Source organism: Pseudorasbora parva, chromosome 4 (assembly GCF_024679245.1).
Source record: "Pseudorasbora parva isolate DD20220531a chromosome 4, ASM2467924v1, whole genome shotgun sequence".
In the NCBI taxonomy this organism is placed as follows: domain Eukaryota; kingdom Metazoa; phylum Chordata; class Actinopteri; order Cypriniformes; family Gobionidae; genus Pseudorasbora; species Pseudorasbora parva.
Window position 1 is genome coordinate 20099873 of NC_090175.1, and position 22586 is coordinate 20122458.

At 42.3% G+C, this 22586-nt stretch overlaps 1 protein-coding gene and 1 long non-coding RNA gene across 3 annotated transcripts in view; both read right to left on the reverse strand.

Moving 5' to 3' along the window:
- Positions 1-2902: 2902 nt before the first annotated feature.
- LOC137073092 (uncharacterized) lies at positions 2903-3515 on the reverse strand. The gene is made up of 3 exons (XR_010904729.1): positions 3330-3515; positions 3115-3160; positions 2903-3004 (listed from the first exon to the last, which is right to left on the reverse strand). It is a non-coding gene; the product is annotated as an uncharacterized lncRNA (long non-coding RNA).
- A 3801-nt stretch (positions 3516-7316) lies between these two features.
- The window catches only part of si:dkey-28b4.8 (sarcoplasmic/endoplasmic reticulum calcium ATPase 2), a 38674-nt gene continuing 23404 nt past the window's right edge, over positions 7317-22586 (reverse strand). For both annotated transcript variants that reach the window (XM_067441188.1, XM_067441189.1), the window contains exons 19-23: positions 21462-21664; positions 19340-19425; positions 19050-19183; positions 12003-12120; positions 7317-8661 (exon numbers count right to left, since the gene is read on the reverse strand). In XM_067441188.1, coding sequence (XP_067297289.1) covers positions 8374-8661; positions 12003-12120; positions 19050-19183; positions 19340-19425; positions 21462-21664 — 829 coding nt within the window. In that variant the 3' untranslated portion in view covers positions 7317-8373. The remainder of the gene's footprint in view (positions 8662-12002; positions 12121-19049; positions 19184-19339; positions 19426-21461; positions 21665-22586) is intronic.

A 22586-nucleotide genomic window follows, 5' to 3' on the forward strand; every position in this document is an offset into this window, starting at 1 on the left:
AGAAGAACAATAGGGCTCTGCGCCCTTTCAGGGCTTGGGCCCTAACAAGATAACAAGATAACAAGGGAGAGAGGCTAATAGGCAACACCGGGGTAAAACTAATCATGACAAAAATGTGCTTCCGGAAAGTATTCATGGCACTTTACTTTTTCCATATTTTGTTATGTTACAGCCTTATTCCAAAATTGATTCAATTCATTTTTTTCTCAATTCTACAAACAATACCCCATAATGACAATGTGAAAGACATTTTGAAGTTTGTTTGAAGTATTTGCAAATTTATGGTGGTTATCGGTAGCGATCGGGGGAGGGGGGGGGAGGGGGGTATCGGTTATCACCAATAACCTGATGGTCACTCTGACACAGCTCCAGAGTTTCTCTGTGGAGAGAGGAGAACCTTCCAGAAGAATAACCATCTCTGCAGCACTCCACTAATCAGGCCTGTATATTAAAGAGGCCAGACAGAAGCCACTCCTCAGTAAAAGGCACATGACAGACTGCCTGGAGTTTGCAAAAAGGCATCTGAAGGACTCTCAGACTATGAGAAACAAAATTCTCTGGTCTGATGAAACAAAGATTGAACTCTTTGGCCTGAAATGGCAAGCATCATGTCTGGAGGAAACCAGGCACTGCGTATCACCTGACCGATACATCTTTACAGTGAAGCATGGTGGTGGCAGCATCATGTTGCGGGGATGTTTTTCAGCAGCAGGAATTGGAAGACTAGTCAAGATCGAGGAAAAGATGAATGCAGCAATGTACAGAGACATCCTTGATGAAAACCTGCTCCAGAGCGTTCTGGACCTCAGACTGGGGCAAAGGTTCATCTTCCAGCAGGACAACGACCCTAAGCAAAGGCTGTGAATAATTATACGTCATTTTTTTTTTTATATACATTTGCTAAAATTTCAGACAAACTTATTTCACATTTTCATAATTGGTATTGTTTGTAGAATTGAGGAAAAATTAATTCAATCCGTTTTAAAGGCTGTAAGCTGCACTGTAAAAAAATTGTGGTGGTTTTTGTTGATTTAACTTAAAAAAAAAAAAGTAAGTAACCTGGTTGCCTTAAAATTTTGAGTTTATTGAAATTAAAAATTTGAGTTGATACAATGAAGGAAATTTGTTTAATAAATAGAAACTCAAAATATTTTTGTATCTGAACCACATAAAAAAAATGTGATAAATCATGAAAATAGCACTATTTGGCATCAGAAATAACACACACATTATTACCCAATATGCTTACAAAATATTTTAATAAAGGTTGTCGAATCTAAAAAAAAAAAAATTCATTGTATTAACGCAATTTTAATTTCAATGAACTCAAAATTTTAAGGCAACCAGGTAACTTTTTTTTCTAAATAATTTTTTTACAGTGTGTAAATACTTCCAGATGCTGTACCAAGAACTACAAAACATGGCACAATAGAGGAAATAAAAGAAGTTCTCACAAGAGAGGGAATTATAATTGTGTTATGACAAGTTTTACATCAATGATAAAGTATGCATCCAACTTTCTCATATGATACTGGCAGAGTTTACACAACAGCTTTGACACATGATAGTTATGCCTTTCAGAGTCTAAGAAAACACTGATTCAAATTATATGACTTCAAAAAAGCTTTTAGGTTAGTTCACCCAAAAATGAAAATTCTGTCATTAATTACTCCCCCTCATGTCGTTCGACACCTGTAAGACCTCCGTTCATCTTTAGAACACAAATGAAGATATTTTTGTTGAAATCCGATGGCTGAGAAAGACTTTCATTAACACCAATGTAATTTCCTTTCAAGACCCATAAAAGGCACTAAAGATGTCGTTACAAAGTCCATCTCACTACAGTGGCTCTACAATAACTTTATGATTTGACAGGAATAGTTTTTGTGCGCAAAAAAAAAAAAACATACTAAATAACGACTTCTATAGTGATGGGCCAATTTCAAAACAAAGTTCCGAACGTTATGAATCAGTTTTCGATTCAAATCGCCAAAGTCACATGATTTTATCCGAAACATAAATCGATACGCTGATTTATAACGGTTCAAAGCTTTGTTTTGAAATCGGCCCATCACTATATAAGTCGTTATTTAGGGTTTTTTTTGTGTACAAAAACTATTCTTGTTGCTTCATAAAATTATTTGAGACTGGTTATTCTTTTAACACATCATCACATCTAATTGGATATTGAATGCTTCACAAATTTATTTAAAACTGCAATGAACCAATTATGTATTGGCCAGAGCTGTGTATAATAGCCAATTGAACAGAAATGCAGATCAGAAAAGATAATTTGACATTTTTTTAAATGATGGATGACATTACACTTTTTTTTTTTTACAGTCTATGGCATAAGGTAACGCACAGCTTGGTTTATCATATTAGATACATTTAAGTGTGTTTAAAATGATGTTCACACTTGTTCACAAATCTAAGAGTAAAGCATTTCTACCAAATAAAACTGGAAACTGAGGGTAAGGCACATGATGCAATTGACAGGCGACTCCCTTACCTCCCATTTCCTTGGTTAAAATAGCAATTTTCTCACAATATATAAATAGTTGGAAACATTTGGGGTATTTTAATTACTCAATTGAAAAAAATATATATATAACGCTGGCCTAGTGGTTTTTAGAGGAAAGTTAGGAAAGATTATTACCCAAACTGCCTGAGCACCAGGAATTGTGGTAGCTAGATATAAACAAAGCTTGCCGGATCTCACAGGGCTTATGCTCATTTATAATCATTTCTATTGCCAAAGGTGCTTACTCCTGGTTTATCTGAGGGAAAACGGGTCCAGCCATCCATTCATGTGGATTTTACTTTGACACGTACCACCTACCTAAGCATTGTTGCAAATCAGGTATTCCTGGGTGGCTGGGGCCTCTTTCAGCAGGATAATGCGCCACACAAAGCAAAAACGGTTCAGGAATGTTTTGAGGAGCACGAGTTTGAGGTGCTGACTTGTCCTCTTAATTCCCCAGCTCTCAGTCCAATTGAGCATCTGTGGGATGTGTTAAACAAACAAGTCCAATCCATGGAGCCCCCACCTTGCAACTTACAGGACTTAAAGGATCTGCTGCTAACATCTTGGTCCCATATACCACAGCATACCTTCAGGGGTCTAGTGGAGTCCATGCCTCGACAGGTCAGGGCTGTTCTGGCAGCAAAAGGGGGACCAACACAATATCATAATGTTATGGTAAACAATTTATAAACTAAAATATAACAGGGTTGAAATAATGTAAGTTTTAAGGATTAGGCTTAGGGTGTTATGGTACAGAGCTACAGAGACAAAGATAGTAAGTAAAATGTTTATTGAGCAAAACCAGTAATGTGAGCAGACGTGACTGAGTGCTGGAGTGCAGAAGTGAAGTCCTGGGTGGGTTGTCAACAGGATGGAGATGCAGAGAGACGCTGGAGACTTTGTGGAGATAGACGCTGGAGAACACAGAACACACACACACTTGACGCTGGAGAACGAATGAGACTCGAGGAAGACACTGGAGACGGGAGTCCTTAGGTAAACAGCAGGCGCAAACGAGACCGGACAATGAGGGACTGTGTGTGTGTGGCTTTTGTGCTCGTGGTGATTACTGTGCTGATGGGCTGCAGGTGGAATTTAAAACTCAGGTGAGGGTGTGCGCTGTGATACCGTGACGTTAGAGCCTGGCGTGTCTGCGAAATAGGGTTAAGCTTGGAAGAACATACTCTGCAAGAACAAGAACAAAGTTCGTTCTGGCAGTAGCCTACATTCCATACTTCACGAGAAAAGCAGGTCCCGATCATCTGCGTTTCTCCACATTAACCAGGCAGGCCCACATTAAATGTATGACCAATTACACAATAGTTCTCGGACACCAGCAAGAAAAAAGTTCTGCTCAGGCGATGTGTCGAGAACAAGCTGCGAGAACTCCCAAACCAGGGTTGCGAGAACAACATGACGTCATTTTGTTCTCGCAGCCCTGGGAGCGAGAACTTTTTTCTCTGTTCTTGCGGAGTATGTTGCAGCCTTTAGTAATAATACATTAGTAATTTTACTTTGCAAGGCTGTAACCTTACTGGTGGAAAAAGGTCAACCAGCATCTTTGTTGACCATCTGAATATGTGGGGAGACTGTCCATATCCCCACATAAATGTATAGAAAGCATAGCATGAACAAATATAGATTTATTAAGAGATTTTTGTATGTTTAAATGTATAATAAAATGAATACTATACTGTACTGAGCATCGTGCATTATACAAACCTACAATAAAAATGTGCAGTGCATTGATGCATCATGGTCAAAAGTGAGGGAATTTTGTATAGTGCCATGGCAGAAATTAATTTCTTCAAGCATTTCTTAAAGTGCAGCCATCATGATTTTACGCAAAGGCTACAGTGCTGTAACAGCCGTGCCAGAAGACAGATAAAAAGAAAGTAAATTTCTCATTCAGGAAATTCATGCTGCAAACTTTTCCCACCTGAGATCTGCCAGTCAAGAAGTTTAGTATCTTGTTACATAACTCCAATTTCCTGCTCCACTGGGGGTTGGGGGATGTTTAAAAAAAAATCAGCAAATTTTAATGCTAGAATCAATAACAACAATCTTAAGTTTGGGACCAAATAACCAGTTGTCCCAAAGTGCCAGAGATCTGTGGTGTCATCAAACAGCCCTGTTTTAACAGTATAGGCAAAACTGAAGTGGTTAAAATGTTCTGGGAATACCGCTCCATAAAGAATGACATCATTTCCGATAGTTACCCAGGAGGAAGTGACAAGCAAGCATACAGGAGAGCTGTTTAAAGGAAATTCTAATGAATGAACAATAGTGTTGAGACATGTCCATTCAATCATACGCACACCCACACAAATTGACATTCTTTAGTCCAATTCTGGAATTTTGTGATGAAATGGGACAGGACCTCAAGATATATAAGATGGAGAATCAAACACATATGCAGAAGCTGTGGCTCAGAAGTTTATCTCTGACAGGGTACCCAACTCTAAAACACTGCCACCAAAGACTTTGGGTTTGACACCAAGGAGATACAAGTAAGACTTTATACCACTGCGTAAATAAATGAATTACTTTAGAGTTTGCTTAACTTGTCAGTTTAGAAGCCTTCTGTTGATGAACATGCATGTATTATATGTGATGTTTTTTTTTTTACAGTGTATTTTACGATTTATGCCTTCCTAATGATGCTGTGCGTGAGGTCTGGTAGCCTTGCACCACACAGTAAGCAGTTAAAGGACAGATGGAGTCCAGAAACCTGCAAACATATAAGGAGCCAGTTTGGCACACTAATACAAATGTTTACCATTGAAAAGGTAAGTGCAAGTGTCACTAATATCAGTTTATTTTTAGCTAATTTTCAATCAAAATCTAACGATAATATCATTTGTATATTTAGTTCACACCTACTCAAAGTGTAAGCAGTGCAATCTCTACTGAACAAGACTGTAGAAAGGTGAGTGACTGACTTTTACCAGCTTCTTTGATCTGGTATTACAGTTTGGTTCATTGATATTGTTTATAGCCACTGCACTGTATCTGACAAGATATGTATTTGTTCTTTTCTCAGTCAAAGTGTGAAGTTTTACAGAAACTTGGAGATTACCTTCACTGTACTAAAAATGAGCTGGAATTAGAAAATGGGAATAAAATCATGAAGGAAACTGATGGCCTATTTCTTAACTTGGAGGTAATGAAAAGTTTTATAGATGAATGTAGGACATGCAAATTTTACACATACACAAGATGAGCAGCAGTGTCTTTGTTTTTGCAGATGGTCAAATGCTCAGAAGAAGAAACAACATGCAATTTATCAACTTTTTTGTGCCCCTCAAAAAATAATGCGTCTCTCTGGAAAAACATAATCAATTTTGAGAAGCAGATCATTTGGGCAAGTTCGCAAATAACGCAACATGTGTGCAAGGATCTTTAAAAGTACTGGGAATATTTTGCCACTTTTATATTTATATATTTAATATGTTTATTTATCATTTGATATGTTTTTATATTATGATATGTTTTACACATTGTTTGTGCACCTGACCTTTATAGACATATGTATTTTTTTACTGTGATATGCATTTTTTCTTTTAATAAAATCATGTTTTGCATTTTAATATTTACAGTAGTATTTATTGAATATGTTTCATGAAATCTTTCTAAATAATACAAAACACAAACACAGCTAATGAATTTTAAATCAAGAGTTTATTTTCCATTTCATGAAGCAGTTTCCATTTCCCTGTTAATGGAACAGCGATTACATGACAATTATGGTATCAACTGCATGAATAACAAAATACTACAAAATTCAAAATGTCTTTTTCCAAGAAATAGGAAATAAATAGAATCTAAATGACAAATAGAAATAACAGGATTTTCATTCTTGTATAAAGCTGCTTTTTGTGGAATAGTTTTCAATGGAAAAAAAGCAAACATTAAAAAGACTGAAAAAAATGACCAAAAGGAAAAAGACATGAAATAAACAGGTTATGAACATGAACATTTCCCTTTTGACATCTTAGTTTTCTCTGTTCTTAACAACAATTGATCCACAACAATCCTGAAACTCACAAAAAAACGTTTTGGGCTCTGATCAATTATAGATGTTATTGCCAAACGTTTTAAGCATCCATCTAATAAGTGAAATATGATAACTGGACACCTGATAATGATGTTTGGTTTTAATAAGCAATAAATGGCCTCCAATGTATATTAGTCAGACTCACGGGCACAAGAGTCATATTAAAGGATAAAGGCAGGCATGTCCTGCCATACAGGCACAGCAATAAAAATAAAGCAGTCACACTGAAAAAATCCCCAATTTTGTAATTTTGAAAGTAATGATTCAACATTTTAGTGTGAGAGTTCCAAAACCAACCCCCTATAAAAGGGAATGAAGTGTGTCAGTGCACGTTATGTGACCTGTATGACCAGTTTTATTTGCTCCCAGTATAGCTGACATACCCCCCAAAAAAGCTCTTCAAAAATGTAATGAAATGACAAGGAAGTGTTCCAGGTACTGAAAGCTTTGTTTTTGTACCTTCACATCACTTGGAATGTGGACATTTTAGGAAATTACAATGAACGGCATGCCAAAATAGAGATGACTGACATTGTGACTTGATTAAAAAAAGAAGAAGAAAAAAAAAAAAGATTTGGGTACCAAACAAATAATAGACATAAAGTGAGTGTTGTATGCTGCTAAAAAATTGTATTTTACCCCAAGCACAAGATAAATAACATTAAACGAATAACATATGGAACTTGATATTTTAAAAAATAACACATTTTAACTCTGGGATTTTAACTGGGATATTTACCTTTTCACCTTGCTTTATCTTAAAAACATCACCTTTAAACATTTAATAAAAATGTTTTTAGGCCTAGCAAACATATTTTAATGTATGTGGCAGTATGTGGTTAAAATGTCATTAATCATGAAAAACTATTCTTTGACAGACAATTGCAATGCTTTGGGGGTGTTTTAGATATATTTCTTGTCATTTGTGTGCCAATAGCAGCCCCAAACAAAGTTTCTACTGTCTTTGATAGGTCAGTCAAATGGATAGTCCCGCTAAATTCATGCTAACGGTTGAGCCAATGTTGTAGTCTCACCTGGATCGGGCTGATTAAGCAAACATTTCCATTTAGTGTCGCTAGCAATACAAAAATTACACAAGTAACCTTTAAAAAGCAACCAATTACAAAAACAAAACAAATTAAACTTGTATTAATTTCAGCCTAGAATTAATACAGACGTACGTGCATTTTTAACTTATTTTCAAAAAATAAATAATACAAATAATTAAAAAAACTGATAGAACAATGCAAAACCAGTGACACATGGGGAAGGCTGAAGTAGTTGGTCATGAGCACATCACTTGTCATTTTTTAAGACTGAAATTAATTGTTTTCCCTCTCTCTGTCCCTAGCTTTTCCCAGCATCCATTTATGTGATTGTCCTGGTCTTGCTCTACCTTTTACAGAGCCCCTAAAGGAACATGGCGAGGGACAAGATGTTTTCAATGGTTTGTGTTTACTCACAAAACTTTTTGTGTTCTTTGCGAGCGAAGGCAAATTTTCACTGCGCAACGCAAAAGTTTTGCAAACAAACGCAAAGTTTCTCGGGGGAACGCAAACATGTTGCGAGAGAACGCAAAAGCATCGCCGTCACCATTTTTGCTTCATCGTGTCCCTTAAGTGGCTCCATAACTTCTCATTCGTACTTCCGCTTTTCACGTTCTGCACAAAATTCATTCTACATTAGATCCGTAAACTGCTTCTGTTCAGAACATGTTTTTCTCCTCTGGCTCCCTCTCTGACTTACACACACACACACACACACTCACGCATACACATACTCCTTCCTTCTAATCCCAGAAGATATTGGTTATGTCTGAGTCCAGGCTGAAGATCCAGACCAGAAATGGGGCAGAGATGAGCACAAATGACCAGGACACTCCCCTAAAGGCCTGCTGCAGTTTGCCAATCACCCCACTGGCAGTATTTCCATCTTCCTCCGGTTGCAACTCATTTCCAGGTTCAATGTAGTTTCTGGCCAAGAACTTTAGGGCTTCATCCATCAAAATAACAGGCAGAGACATCTTCAGAACAGTCACCCACTGAGGCCAAGATAATGGCCTGATCTGAAATATGAACTACAGAGAAAAACAGTAACAGAAACTGCTATAACTTCCAGGAATAGTTTTAGCTAAAAAGTTGTCATCATTAACTCACCCTAATGTCATTCCAAACTTTCTTCCATGGAACACAATAGGCAACATTTTAAATGTGCGAGGAGCTTTTTTTCAAACAAAGCAAATCAAGCCAAAAAATTGCTTTGCGTAATAAACGGTTACAAAACTTCAGTGGACAGTTAACCACTGCAGCCAGATTATTGAGTGAGTTCAATGAGTTCAGAAACCAGATCAGTTTGAAGAAGTTGAAGAACTGAACTGGATTTATCGATAAGATTCAACTCAAAGAATATTTTTTTTTCTCACAAATATGTCTTCTCTTATGAACAACACAAATGGCCCTATCATACAGGTGTGAATAAATAGTTTTTTGCTAGTTTTAGCCCGAAACGGTTAAATCATTTTCACGTCCAGCGGCACGTTGCGTTTAAATAGCAACTGCACTCGCACCCGTCCTTTCGCCCATGTTTTTCAGACCAGCACAACGCTGGTCTGAAAAAGGAGATGTGTTCAGCCACATTGTTGGTACGTTTTGAGGCAACTGAAAACGACTGCGCCATTGACCAACAAAAACCCGGTCTAAAGTCAATATGCGCCATATTATTTAAAGGATGTGTTAGTTATATGTGCCTATAGGCAGGTGCACAAAGTGCATACACTCTGCTTACTACACACACAGCAGCAGCACACAAACATTTTCAAATATTAAAAATAAAAGGATTCCTATCAGGAGAAGCGTTCAGTCTAACCAATGTAAATGGAGAATCCACCATGTTGCGAGTGCAACTGGCTTTTAAAGGGAATGGAGATGAGACTGATTTTAGTCTGTCCCTCACATAAAGGGATCATATAGTTTCTGACTCTGAGGACTTATAGTTCATGAGTTGTGAACTCTAAAATAAAAGGACAGTATTATTTTTTGTCACTTTGAAGCTTGACAGTACAAGTCCTAATTGACTTTATACACTCTCAAAAAAAAGAAAAAAAGGTACACTGCTGTCACTGGGGCAGTACCCTAAGGTACAAAAGTGAAAAGGTACATCTTTGTACCTACTCACCCCTAAATGGTACATACTAGTAGCTTAAAAGGTACACATCAGTAGTACTCTAAGAGTGCAAATTAGTACCTTAAAGGTACACAGCATACCTTAAATGTACATATTAGTACCTTTTCAGTTTTGTAGCTTAGGATACCGCCCCAGTGAGAGCAATGTACCATTTTTCTGATAGTGTTGTAGAGTGACCGAGATAGATTAAAAAAAAATTATATATATTAGGGATGCAAAGTTAGTCAACAGTTCAATACATACCCCAGTTTACCACCACGGTTTTCGTTTTTTTCCTATTCTATTCTTAAGTGACAGGAACAGAAAGAGGTTAAGGAGAAAATGCTTTTTATTGTAATATTCTCTTCTTTATTTTACTTAAAAGACTTGAAAAACCTTACTTAAACTTAAAACTTTACTTAAAAAAACATTCCTGGTGTATTGATTAATATAAAATAAATATATATAAAAGATTTACACTGGCAGCTCATGGATGTACAGTAGCATTTAAGTATGAAATTGAATGAATGTAGGCTAAAATTAAAACTACATTATTCTTTAATATTCTTCAAATTATTAGTCTTTAATATACAATAAACATTGATTGAAAGCTACTGTATTATTACTTTAATACATTTTTTTTTCTTTGTCTATTTTAATACCTCTAATACCGCTATAATTTTAGAGGTGAACTGTCACTTTAAGGAGAAATGTTCACAATCACTAGTCTGCGCTGCTAAGACCTGCTCGCATCTCATACAGACACACACGATTTTACTTTCACTTTAGACATAACCGACTGTGTTTATATATGTTGTGTTTGACAGTATTAGTGCAGTAAGACTACGTAGTCCAGTAATCACGTGTCTGACAGGCGCGCGCGCTCAGCGCATGTAAAGCGCAAATTAAATGTTTAAAGGAATACTTCAGCGATTAGCATATGGCTTTCTATCAGTAGAAACCCTGGAGTATATTCAAATGATAAAATATATTGATCCCTGATTTTATAAAGATGAACACGGTGGTGAGAAAGTGATTAGTGATTCAGTAGCGGTTGCTTTGGGAATGGCCTCACAGGGCAGCGAAGCATTCTGGGAATTATTGTCTTTCATCCCCATGAGACAAATATAAATTTTCTGTCTTTTCTCAGTCTAGGAAGCATCAAATTCAAAAATAATTTCACATTTCTACTACATTAATGACCCAGTTTAAATACGGATTCATCTTCCCAGCGCTGAAGTACTCCTTTAACCGGCAAGGCTTTAAAACGTAACTAAACACCCCCCAAACTTGATATGACTGGATATTTGCTCATATCAGCACATAGACACACAGGCACACTCAAACAGAGCTGAAAGAAACTAAGATAAATATCTCAAACGAAGAGAAATATAAATAATTAATTAAATGCAAAACCGGGGGGAAAAACGCAATTCACCAGCACGTATTGAACCCTGAATGCCGTACCGAAAGGTTCAATATTTCAATATTATATTGAGTATTGTGGCAAATAAATATATGACAAATATATATTTTGTGTGTCACCAAAGAAAGAAAGTCATAAGGGTTTTTAGAATGAGAATGGTTTAGAATTGAATACTTTTATTCAATCAAAAGTCATAGTGTTAAAATAAATAACTTTACAAAATATTTATTTCTTTTGAACTTTCTATTCATCAAAGAATTCTGAAAAAATATATAACAATTTGCCTTGAGCATCAAATAAGAATATTAGACTACTTTCTGAAGAAACGTGTGATACTGAGGACTGGAGTAATGGCTGCTGAAAATTCAGCTTCTCCATCACAGGAATAAATCATATTTTAAAATATATTAAAAGTTTTTTTTTAAATGTATTAATATTAATAATAATAATAATAATAATAAAATCGACAGTATTACTGTTTTACTGTATTTGTGATCAAATAAATGCAGCATTCATATGCATAATAGATTAAAACATTACAAAGATTAAAAAACATGTTTAAGATGACATAAGTCTGAGGGAGTTAATGATTTACTGTATTATCTTCCATCATATCCGTTATTTTTTGGGGAAGACTTTCATCATCAATGCAGCTAGATCTATCATTTCCTAGATTTATTAGGCAACCACTTTTATTGTGGCTTACCAGCAGACAGGCACGTACAAGCCCAATACAAACTCACACATTCCTTTTTAATTATGCCAAGACATTTTTCTAAGATATCCCTGCATCATCTTTTCAAATTTCTGAGACACATATTCATACTTACAGGAAGAGGGTCCACATATAAGATGAGGAAGTGTAGGGCCATGGAGAGACAGATGGCTCCCACCAGCCAGGGGTTTGACCACGGTGGCATCTTGAGGAGAGACTGATTTTCTGACAAACTGAAACACGTACACAAAAAGACAATAAGAGCACTACATGCTTTCCTGTATTAAAACCAAGGTAGAATGATCAGCCAGTATTATTACTATTCAGAAAAACAAATTATTTCAAAGCATAAATTATATTTATGGCATTTAGCATTTATGACAACTGCTGCATAGGAATGCTATTTTGTCCTTTTTGAATGTGAGCCAGACAATTTTTACTTCTTTGTTAATGGAATAAAATACTCATTTCAACTATTTAACCCAGTCTATACATTAATTGCTGGAGGTTTGTCATTTTGTAAATGCATTACCATAGACCTAGACTACATGTGTTCTACTACAGGTCACGTTTCTGACCAGACCTAAAATCCATAATTTTTTTGAATTGTTTTACATAATTGACATTGATTGTTTAACATTCTTACCAATACTATGCACATTAATATATGTCATCACTTGGAAAAAATAGTATTAAATGGGTTAATGTATGTATTAAATACACAACACATATCACAATAATAAACACATTTAATTAAAATAATAATAATAATAATTTGCTACATTTATATAGCGATTTTCTAGGTACTCAAAGCGCTTTACATATAGAAGGAAGGAATCTCCTCAACCACCACCAATGTGCAGCATCCACCTGGATAATGCGATGGCAGCCATATTGTGCCAGAACGCCCACCACACACACCAGCTGATTGGTGGAGAGGAGACCGAGTGATGAAGCCAAACAGTATATGGGGATGATTAGGAGGCCATGATGGACAGAGGCCAATCCGCAAATTTGGCCAGGATGCCGGGGTTACACCCCAAGTCTTTTTCCAAAAGACATCCTGGTATTTTTAGTGACCACAGAGAGTCAGGACCTCGTTTTAACATCTCATCTGAAGGATGGTGCTTGTTACGGTATAGTGTACCAATCACTATACTAGGGTGTTAGGACCCACACAGACCACAGGGTGAGCGCCCCCTGCTGGACTCACTAACACCTCTACCAGCAGCAAACCTAGTTCCCTTTCGAAAGGGAACTCGCGCTGCGTCAGCTGACGCTACGGGGAACGCCTTCAGCGTGACAGGTGTCTGAAATCGCTATCAAATCACAATCCTACTGACCGTCGGCAGCTGGTGATGTCATCACCGTGCGACCAGGAAGTATAAAAAGGCACCGTGCCAACATGACAACATCCTTTCGTCTTCAGGGACTGTTTTGTCTGGTTCGCTGGAAAGTCGTAAAATGAAGTGCACACGTAAGGTTAAGGGAGCGTACAGGAAGTGCGCTGATCCGTGTCCCAGGTTTCTTACGCCTGAGGACACACACACCCTTTGTGTGCTCTGCCTGGGGGAAGAGCACGCGCGGGAGGTTCTCGAGGGGGCCTCCTGCGCGAACTGCGAGCGTTTTCCGTTGAGGACGCTCCGCTCTCGCCTGGCCTTCTTCTCGAGGGAAGAAGAGCCAGCATCTGGGAGCGGTCCCGCTCAAGCTGAGGCTGAGCGGCGCCGTCTGTCCTGGGGCTCCCAGATGGACCTGGCTCATCGTCTGGAGAGTACAGTTCTCGCGGATGATCAGCCAGGTCGCGAGAGCAGGCTGACGGAGGAGGAGTCGGATGGAGACTCCTCCTCGTCGTCAGCCCATGCTCTTCCGGTCGATCAGAGGATGGCTGTGGATGTGGGGGAAAATGAAGCTGAGGCTGAATCCTCCCAGCCATCCTGCCCCGTGTATGGGGAGCTGTATGATGTAATGGGGCGCGCGGCGCTGAGACTTCAGCTGCCGTGGCAGAGAGCCAGGGGAGAGGCCGCCCGCCCAGACAGATTGGGCGATCGGTTTCTCCCCGACCATAGCCGCCCAGCTCCCGGGAGCCTTCCATTCCTCCCCGACCTTCACGAGCAGGTCGTGGGGGCATGGAAGAAACCCTACTCGGCGCGAATCCATCGGCATCAGCGGTTTAACTTCGCTGATGTCGAGGGATTGGCCGAGGCAGGGTATGTGTCGATGCCGCCCATCGACGAGACGTTCGCGAACTATCTCGCGTCTGGGCGGCCATCGACACTAAGAGCTCCTGCCCTGCCGTCTAAACCATTAAAGACGACCTCGCGTCTTAACGGCAGGGCATACACGTCGGCGGGTCAGGCGGCGGCGGCCTTGCACACAATGGCAGTGTTGCAGGCCTATCAGGCCGATCTGCTGAGGGACCTCGATCAGGGGGAGGGCCTACCCCCTGATGCGATGGCTGAGTTGCGCCGCACCACGGATCTCTCTCTCCGGGCGGCCAAACACACAGCAGTCGCCATCGGACGGTCGATGGCGGCTATGGTCGCCACGGAGAGGCATCTGTGGCTGAACCTGGCGGACATCGGGGGGAAAGAAAAGGCTTTTCTCCTTGATGCCCCGGTCTCGCCCTCTGAGCTTTTCGGCACCTCCGTCGAGGCGGTGGTGGGAAAGTTCAGAGAGGCGAGGGCGCGCTCAGCGGCATATAGAACGTGTATTCCGCTGAGGTCCGGGGCGGCGCCCAGGCAGGAGGGTGTCCCTGGCCCTTCGAGGTCCGAGGATCATCGATTGGGCCAACGCAGCAGCGTAGCCTCTCGGGCGCCCCCTCCGTGGAGGAGTAGGACGCAGAAGAGGCGGGACACCCGCAACAGGAGGAGGGACATCGGGGAGAAGAGCCGCTTCCAGCGCCGGAAGCGGGGTGGTGAGTCTCCGCCCCCGAGGGCGCGGAAGTGATGTGAATATGTCCCCTCCTTTGTTTTTCTGTTGTGTTTCTTTTCTCTCCCCGGGCGCGCTTCACACCAGGCCGCGCGGGCCGATGATGAGCGGATGTGAGACTCTGACGGCCTGCCAGGCCGGTGTGTGCTCTGCCCGCACACAGTGCATCGTCTCTGGGAATAGCGGGATTTCGCGGCCGCCTCCAAAATCGGCCTTGCTTGAGAATGAAGCGCCCCACCCTCAGGTTAGTGCGCCGAAGCATGCATGTTACATGAAGCGATGAGGCACGGAAGACAGCGGGTGAGTCCCCTTTTAGGGCAAACATTCTTCTTTTTAATGCCGTATGTTTGGACTCTATGCGTCCCTGAGGGATATTTTGTCTACAAAAGATGAAGAAAAGTGTAACAGTGGGCCTGTAGTTCCCCGGTAAAGGTGGCTAGAACGATGTTTTGTATAAACACAGTGTGTTTATGTAGGCTGTACGTTTGCTTGTGTAGCAACAGTAGTTTATAAGGCTGTTTCTCTTCTGGATATGTGTAATATGAGCAGTTGAGGCCACCGCACATGCCGCGGGCATGTAGCGGCGATATAAACTGACGTATGTTCTCCTGGCGAACGTTTTTAGCTGTAGCCACCTCTGGGTAGCGTTGGCACCTCGGCTAGTGAAATATCTAGATGAATTTGTGAGGTTAGGCTAGCGCATGAACTACAGTAAGGTCTGTCCCAGCCCTATTTAGGGCCGTTGTGTGTGGGATTATCAGACCGATGCTAGTGCATCAGGTTGGCCTAGGCTGTTGATGGGATGACGGTGGCGTCTCGCGGTGGCTATCGCCCTGGCAGTTGCCCCGGGCTCCTGTCGGTGGTCCCGTAGGAGCTTTATATCCCTACCCGGCCTCCCCGCAGTAGGGTCGTCCGGCCAATGCCCACCCCCCTTCTGCATTTGGGGGTTATTATTAATGCATAAAGGTGTTTAACAGAATGAATCGCGACTCAGCCAGTGGTCGTGGGGACGGGGTAGGCGTCTCTTCGCGGTGCGCAGTTAGACTGGTTTTGCTAGCCCCGCCCCCCAGAGCTAGTGCGGCCGCCACTTCTGGGCGGCCCCCCGGCTTGGTTCAGGAAATGGCCGGTTATGTGTGTGTGTGTTCAATATCGTTCACTTTTTGCTCTGTGTCTTCTGTTTCACCTTTTAGGCTCGGGTCGAGCTGTACTTCGCAACCATCTGAAAGCATCGGTTGGTAGGATGCTCCCCTGGAGTCCAAACACTGTCACGGCTGATGCCCTTGCGCGGACGGCGGACCGCTGGACGACCAGACGGCCGCCCTGGAGGCAGGTGGCGTAAGTTGTACTCCCCTCGCTTTAGAGGGTTCAAGGCGCTTTATGCTGAGTGCACTGCTGTGGGCATTGTGTTTTAGGTCCACGCTGGTAGGCGCTGCCTGAGAGACTGCGCCGTCGCAGAAGGCTGCTATGGGCCGCTGGGGCGGACCGACTATAGAAGGCTGGCTGGCGGGAGACGCCAGCCGAGGCAGTCCGGGCAGTTAACTCTGGGTCAGGTAGTAGGCCTCAGTAGGCCTCCCTGCGGGTGAGTTCCGACGTCGTGGCCCATGTGAGCGGGGAGGGTTCTCCCCAACGATGTCGGTTGCAGTAGAAACCTCGTCATAAGTAGGCCCCTAACGGCCTCCCTGGGGATGAGTCCCCAGGTAGTGACTGGATACCCAGTCCTCATCAGCCAGCAGACAGCCACTGTCAGCCCGACTTTAAGGGCTCGCTGAGTTTCAGCACGCCTCACATGGCGTCCCCTGAGGGGGTGACCTAGGGTTCCGACCATTGGTTGACAGGATCTAGGCCGCTTGAGGCCGCCTGTAGGGTGAGCCCCGGTTCCCAGGTCTTGCAACAGTGTGCGCGGGTGCTAGCCAGGCGGCTAGCATAGTCTGCTATCAGGGACGGGCCGCTTCAGGCCGTCCCATGATCGTTTCCCGGCCCTGCGGGGTTTCCGGTGGGATTTGCCATCGGATAAGCACCGTATGTCACCAATCTAATAGGGAACTGCCATTCGGCAATAGGCCTCTCCGGGCCGCCCCAAAAAAAGACCGGACTGTACGTAGGCATCAAACAGGCCTCCCTGGAGGCGAGCCCCGGGAACACAACAGCTCCCAACAGTTTGCACGTTGGCTGACAGGAAGTAGGCCGCTCTAGGCCGCCTGAGGGTGAGCCCCCGAGCTGGGACGCTCGGTAGGCCAGTGTATTATGCTGTCAGGCCTCTTTTGGCCTTTTTGGGAGGGATTCCCGGACCAGGTCTCGGTGACAAGCTAGCTATTAGCATGGGTGGCTTCTGGCGCTATAGCCTCATGAGCCCCCTGAGGAACCAGTAAAGCCACCTGCCTGCAGGCCGCCTGAGGGTGAGCCCCGAGCTGGGACGCTCGTTAGGCCAGTGTATTATGCTGTCAGGCCTCTTTGGGCCTTTTTGGGAGAGGATTCCCGGACCAAGGTCTCGGTGACACGCTAGCCATTAGCGTGGGTGGCTTCTGGCGTTATAGCCTCATGAGCCCCCTGAGGAACCAGTAAAGCCACCTTCCTGCGGCTTTTAACAGCAAACAGCTAACACTAACGGTGCTGGGTGGAGGCGCCTCATGGCCTCCCTGGAGGGGAAACGGTTCCTTGAAACAGGAACGTATAACTGGCTTTGGGCTGACAGCTAGCGGCTGCCCGCCGGTGGGTCCCGGCCTGCGCCGGTATAACTCAAGGGCGGGCTTATGCCCTAGCACAACGAGACTCCGTTTCTGCTGCGCAGTCCCTTCAGGACAGGGACTGGCTAGCCTACAGCATGGGTTACCTACCAAGCTGGCTTAAGAGCTCCCCTCATTGAGGGTCGTCTGCGAGCTTACGGCCGCTTGAGTCTGATCAGACGGGCAGGCCCCCCTCGGGGCCTCCCGGGTAGATCAGTCCATAGGCCTTTTTTAGGCCTCCTGAGCACCCCTGTAATAAATGTGCTCAGTAGATCCTAGGATCGAGCAGGAGAGACTCCCCTCGATGGCAAGGGTAAGAAGCACTAAGCTGAGTACTGCTCTCCAGGATTCCCGTCTCCGAGTTCCGGTCTGAGGAGGACACTGCCACTTTGCAGTCCCTCAGTCTGGATGCTCATGAGTAGAGCGATGTCCGGAGGCTCTGTTTTGACAGACAGGGTTGGCCAAGCTGGGGTGTCCCACAGAAGTGATGCCAGGTGAGGCCTCCCTGGTGGCATTCGGTGAAGGTTTTCCCGAATTAGTGACGGCTGGTGGCGCCCTCGGGTCCCCTAGCCACATTCCCTTAAGGGACTCCTTCCTTCGAAAGTAGTAGGTCCCAGGCCCTCGAGCAAGCCGAGAGTAGGAAACCTCAGTAAAACTTGTTTAGGTTCTCTCTTAGGCATATAGCTTGGGCTATGACCGTAGGGAATGATGTCACTGGCAGCCTGTGTGGCTAGAGGGGGAGTGGTTCAGACTTTCCGCGAACACTCGTCCAGGCAGTTCTCACTGCCAGTAAGGGGCGTGCACTCCCCTCAGCATGGCGGCGTGGGTATATCGTTCCCCGTAGCGTCAGCTGACGCAGCACGAGTTCCCTTTCGAAAGGGAACGTCCCCGGTTACGTATGTAACCTTAGTTCCCTGAGAACAGGGAACGAGACGCTGCGTCACATGGCCATGCTTCAAGGTGTGCCTGCCCACAGTCCCTTCAGACGAAGCGGATGTTGTCATGTTGGCACGGTGCCTTTTTATACTTCCTGGTCGCACGGTGATGACATCACCAGCTGCCGACGGTCAGTAGGATTGTGATTTGATAGCGATTTCAGACACCTGTCACGCTGAAGGCGTTCCCCGTAGCGTCAGCTGACGCAGCGTCTCGTTCCCTGTTCTCAGGGAACTAAGGTTACATATGTAACCGGGGACGTTTCTTCCATGGTCTCAGCTGTTTTTGCATTAAGAATATTTTAGCATAATAGTAGGTATAGTTGTAAGACATGATTTTTTCTCAAGAATGAGTGTGTCACGTTTATCCTAATTGAAAGGGGACATTGGAAATACTCTATCTACCCATGAAATAGTTTTGGAATAAAGAAATGAAAGTAATATTTCCAGCCCATACTTATGATTGTATCCTTGACATGCCAATATACCAAGTCAAAACTTAACATAAGTGTTCTCCCCATAAAAACATCCAGTAGTGGTTTAATGTCATGACAGCATTTCTTAAAAATCACATACCTGTTGAGGGCATTGCACATCTCTATAGTGACCAGCACAGACAGGGCCATAGTCATGGGGTATGGAGACTCGAACACTGAGCACTGTACTCCTGCAAACTCAGCATGACCTTCACTGCACTGTAGATAGTGAGACTGTAGGGAAAAAAACAACACAGGGAAGATGTATTTACAGAACTGGCTTACTTGGTCAAAATTATTTTTAAAACAGTCTTCAGAGCTCCTTTTCAAAAAGGTACTCATAAAAAACTGCAGTGTGTGATTATGTTTTTGGATTTTATTTTTTATTACCAGTTGGTAGAAGGTGAGCTTTGGTCCATCATGAGCTGCCATGAACCACCAGGCAGCAGCTCCGACTGTTGCTGCCCCTACATAACCTGCAAAACAGAGAGTGATAAAGGGATTGAAATGCAACTTAATCACTGAACAGTTTCAGAGTAAGTTCATTGGTCTCAATAAATCATGTTATCCTCTAAAAGAGTGTGTAAGGGCTGTGCAGTTGGTATTTTTGTTCATTCTTTATAGGGGTGTGCATTGGCACTGCCTTCACGATTCGATTCGATTACGATTCACCAGGTAACGATTCGATTCGATTCGATTCGATTCTACGATGCATTGTGATGCATCAAAATTCTACTGCACACAAAGCAAATTTTTCATCAGTCATGAGGCAATACAAGCAGATATTAAACAACAGATTGTATTGGCTGCTATGTGTCTCCTGTATCTTTGACATAAAAGTTATTAAATAAAATAAAATGTAATTAAATAAAATGCAATTAACCCCTAAATGCATGACTGTTTCACCAAACATTCTTACATATTCAGGTCGTTAGCGACCCAGATCTATATTTAACATGGATAGACCTCTACCTGTCGTGATAATATATAAAACTCCTGATTTTAGAGTAGCAGCTACAGAAGAATAAAATAAAACCTATTTCGTTACCTTTTGGAGCTTGGAAGGATTCAGTTTGAGCAGATGTTTAATACCAGCATCATATGACCTTGTCAGAGTTCGTTTACCAGTATATTCAGCATCTGCCTCATATTCGCGATCTCCAGCATATTCTCCAAACTCATTTTCGACGTCTTCAAAATCAATATTTTGATCACTGACAGCTTCTTGACCACATTCATCATCAAGAGACAGTGACACTAATATCTGAATGCGTTTAGTACTTGCTCTCTGCTGTAAATCACGGAGCCATTTCAAGTTTTGCAGATTATTGTTTCGTTTTCTGTCAGAGGTAACTATGAGTGAAACGTCACTTCATCATTGCGTATCAGACATTGCCACCTTGTGGAATAAAGGTGAATTGCGGCGTTTTTCGTCATTATAGATTCATTGATTATTGTGCAAAAAAAATATACGTAATCCTACACACCTCGGGTCGTTAGCGCGTTTTTAATAACCCATCTATCGCGGTCATCTCCCTCCGCCTCAGCCATCTTCCTTGTTGTTGTTGTTATTCTCCCGGAACCGGAAGTATTTGAAACTTCACAACTTTATCGTCCGCCAGAAAATAAACAGTGACATAATCGATTATGGCACTTTGCCGCATCGATGCTGAATCGTTCATGCCCCGCATCGCGATGCATCGCTGAATCGATTATTGTTGACACCCCTAATTCTTTATATGATGTCTAGTACACTAAAGAGGGACAGAATTTTAAACAGGCTCAGGCCAAATCTAATCCCCGCTGCACACCTTGCAACTCTTGGCTCTATCATCCATCCGGCACAATGCGATGCCAGTTGTGACGCTAATGTTTTTTGCTAGTTTCAGCCTGATGCAGTTATTATTTTCACATCTAGCGCCACGTTGTTTAAATAGCATGGTGTAATAGCGAATCCGCCATGGTGTGAGTGCGACTGCCTTTTAAAGGGAATGGGAGATGAGACTTATTGCACCCATGACTCATTAAGAGAGTAGGTACAACCCTTTTCCAAAATGCGCCTGGCGTGCTGACGGTTTTTTCTGTAGTTAAACTAGCAAAAGTGGATTCGGACTCTAGCAAAAGTGGATTTGGCCCTAAGTGCACCTGCGCCATGTGCTACAGACAGATTAAAACATCATCAGATCGTTAAAATAGGGCCCTAAATGTTAAGACACATGAGGACAAAATGAATCTATTCCACATTGGCACTGCTTGTGTGGCATAACTGTTAAGAGCTTGTTCATCTCTGTAGCAAAGAAAAACCCTGCACTCTAATGGATACCCAATATACTATAACTAATTTCTATTTTTTTTGTACGTCATTGAGTGAATTGCAAAAGCAATGACTGCACTTGTGTACTATAGCAATTGATCTAACTGGATAAAAATACTTAATTTTAATAACATTTTATATACACCAATGACAGGTTTTAATCTCAATAATAATAAGTGATGTGTGTAAATGTCTCACAGCCAATGATGAGGTATCTGCAGAAGAGCCAACCGGAAATGAGTGGTTCTTTAGGGTTGCGTGGGGGACGGGACATGATGTCCAGGTCAGGGGGGTTGAACCCAAGAGCAGTAGCTGGGAAGCCATCCGTCACCAAATTGACCCACAGCAACTGGACTGGGATCAAAGCCTCAGGCATTCCCAAAGCAGCTGTGAGGAAAATACTGAAAGACAGAGAGAACGATACAATGTATAAGGTGCGGTGGTACATAGTAGTCAAGATTTGTTTACATTTAGCCATTTTAATTAAAACTTAATAACTGCAGTTATTAAGTATAGATGTTAGACACAAGTTCTTAATTACACTGAACAGCATTATTACTTTTTTTTAGCTCTTTGAATCAATGACGTCTGTTGAAACCTGCCAACTGACAGTCCCACCTACTGTCCAGAACAGGTACTGTTCAACAGAAGGTTATTTAAATACGTTCACCTAAAATGTTTTTTTTTTGCATTCTAGTGCAGATTTTAAATCGCTATTTTATATGACTTGTGCTTAAGTGTTGAGTTTTTAAAATGGCGTGCCAAGAAGTTGTGCATTATGCTGCACTGCATCTCAGTTTTAAAAGCAAAAAAGGGTCCTGTGTAAACGGCACCTGTGTTCATTCAGCTCAATGCAGTTCGTTCTGTGTGAACACCAAACCTAAACGCTAATCTACCATAGACAGTGCAGCAACCACTGCTTTTCATCACGGACAGACAGACTACAGTAGTAGATTGACTAAATTGTGCAACATTATTCAAACATTATTGCTTCCTCTTTGAATCACAGAAAAATCTAACATGGCAACTGAATTCAAATTAAAATGCTGATGATATCAGGATATGCTGTGTGCAAACTCTGCTTATAGGCAGGGACTCCCGTAATGAAGTAACACCTTTACATGTTTTGGAGGTGTTTCACTGCCTTCTGGATACTACCTAAATGCAAAGAAGTGGTAAGGAAGAACAAACTGGTAAGTTGTAATTTCGAACAAAGTCAGACTAAAATGAAGTTTGTTTGGAGTTTATTTTGGGATTTTGAAACAGCTTGTGAAAGCAAGCTTTTCAGAGTAGTTCACTCCGATTGGTACACTCCTTCAAACT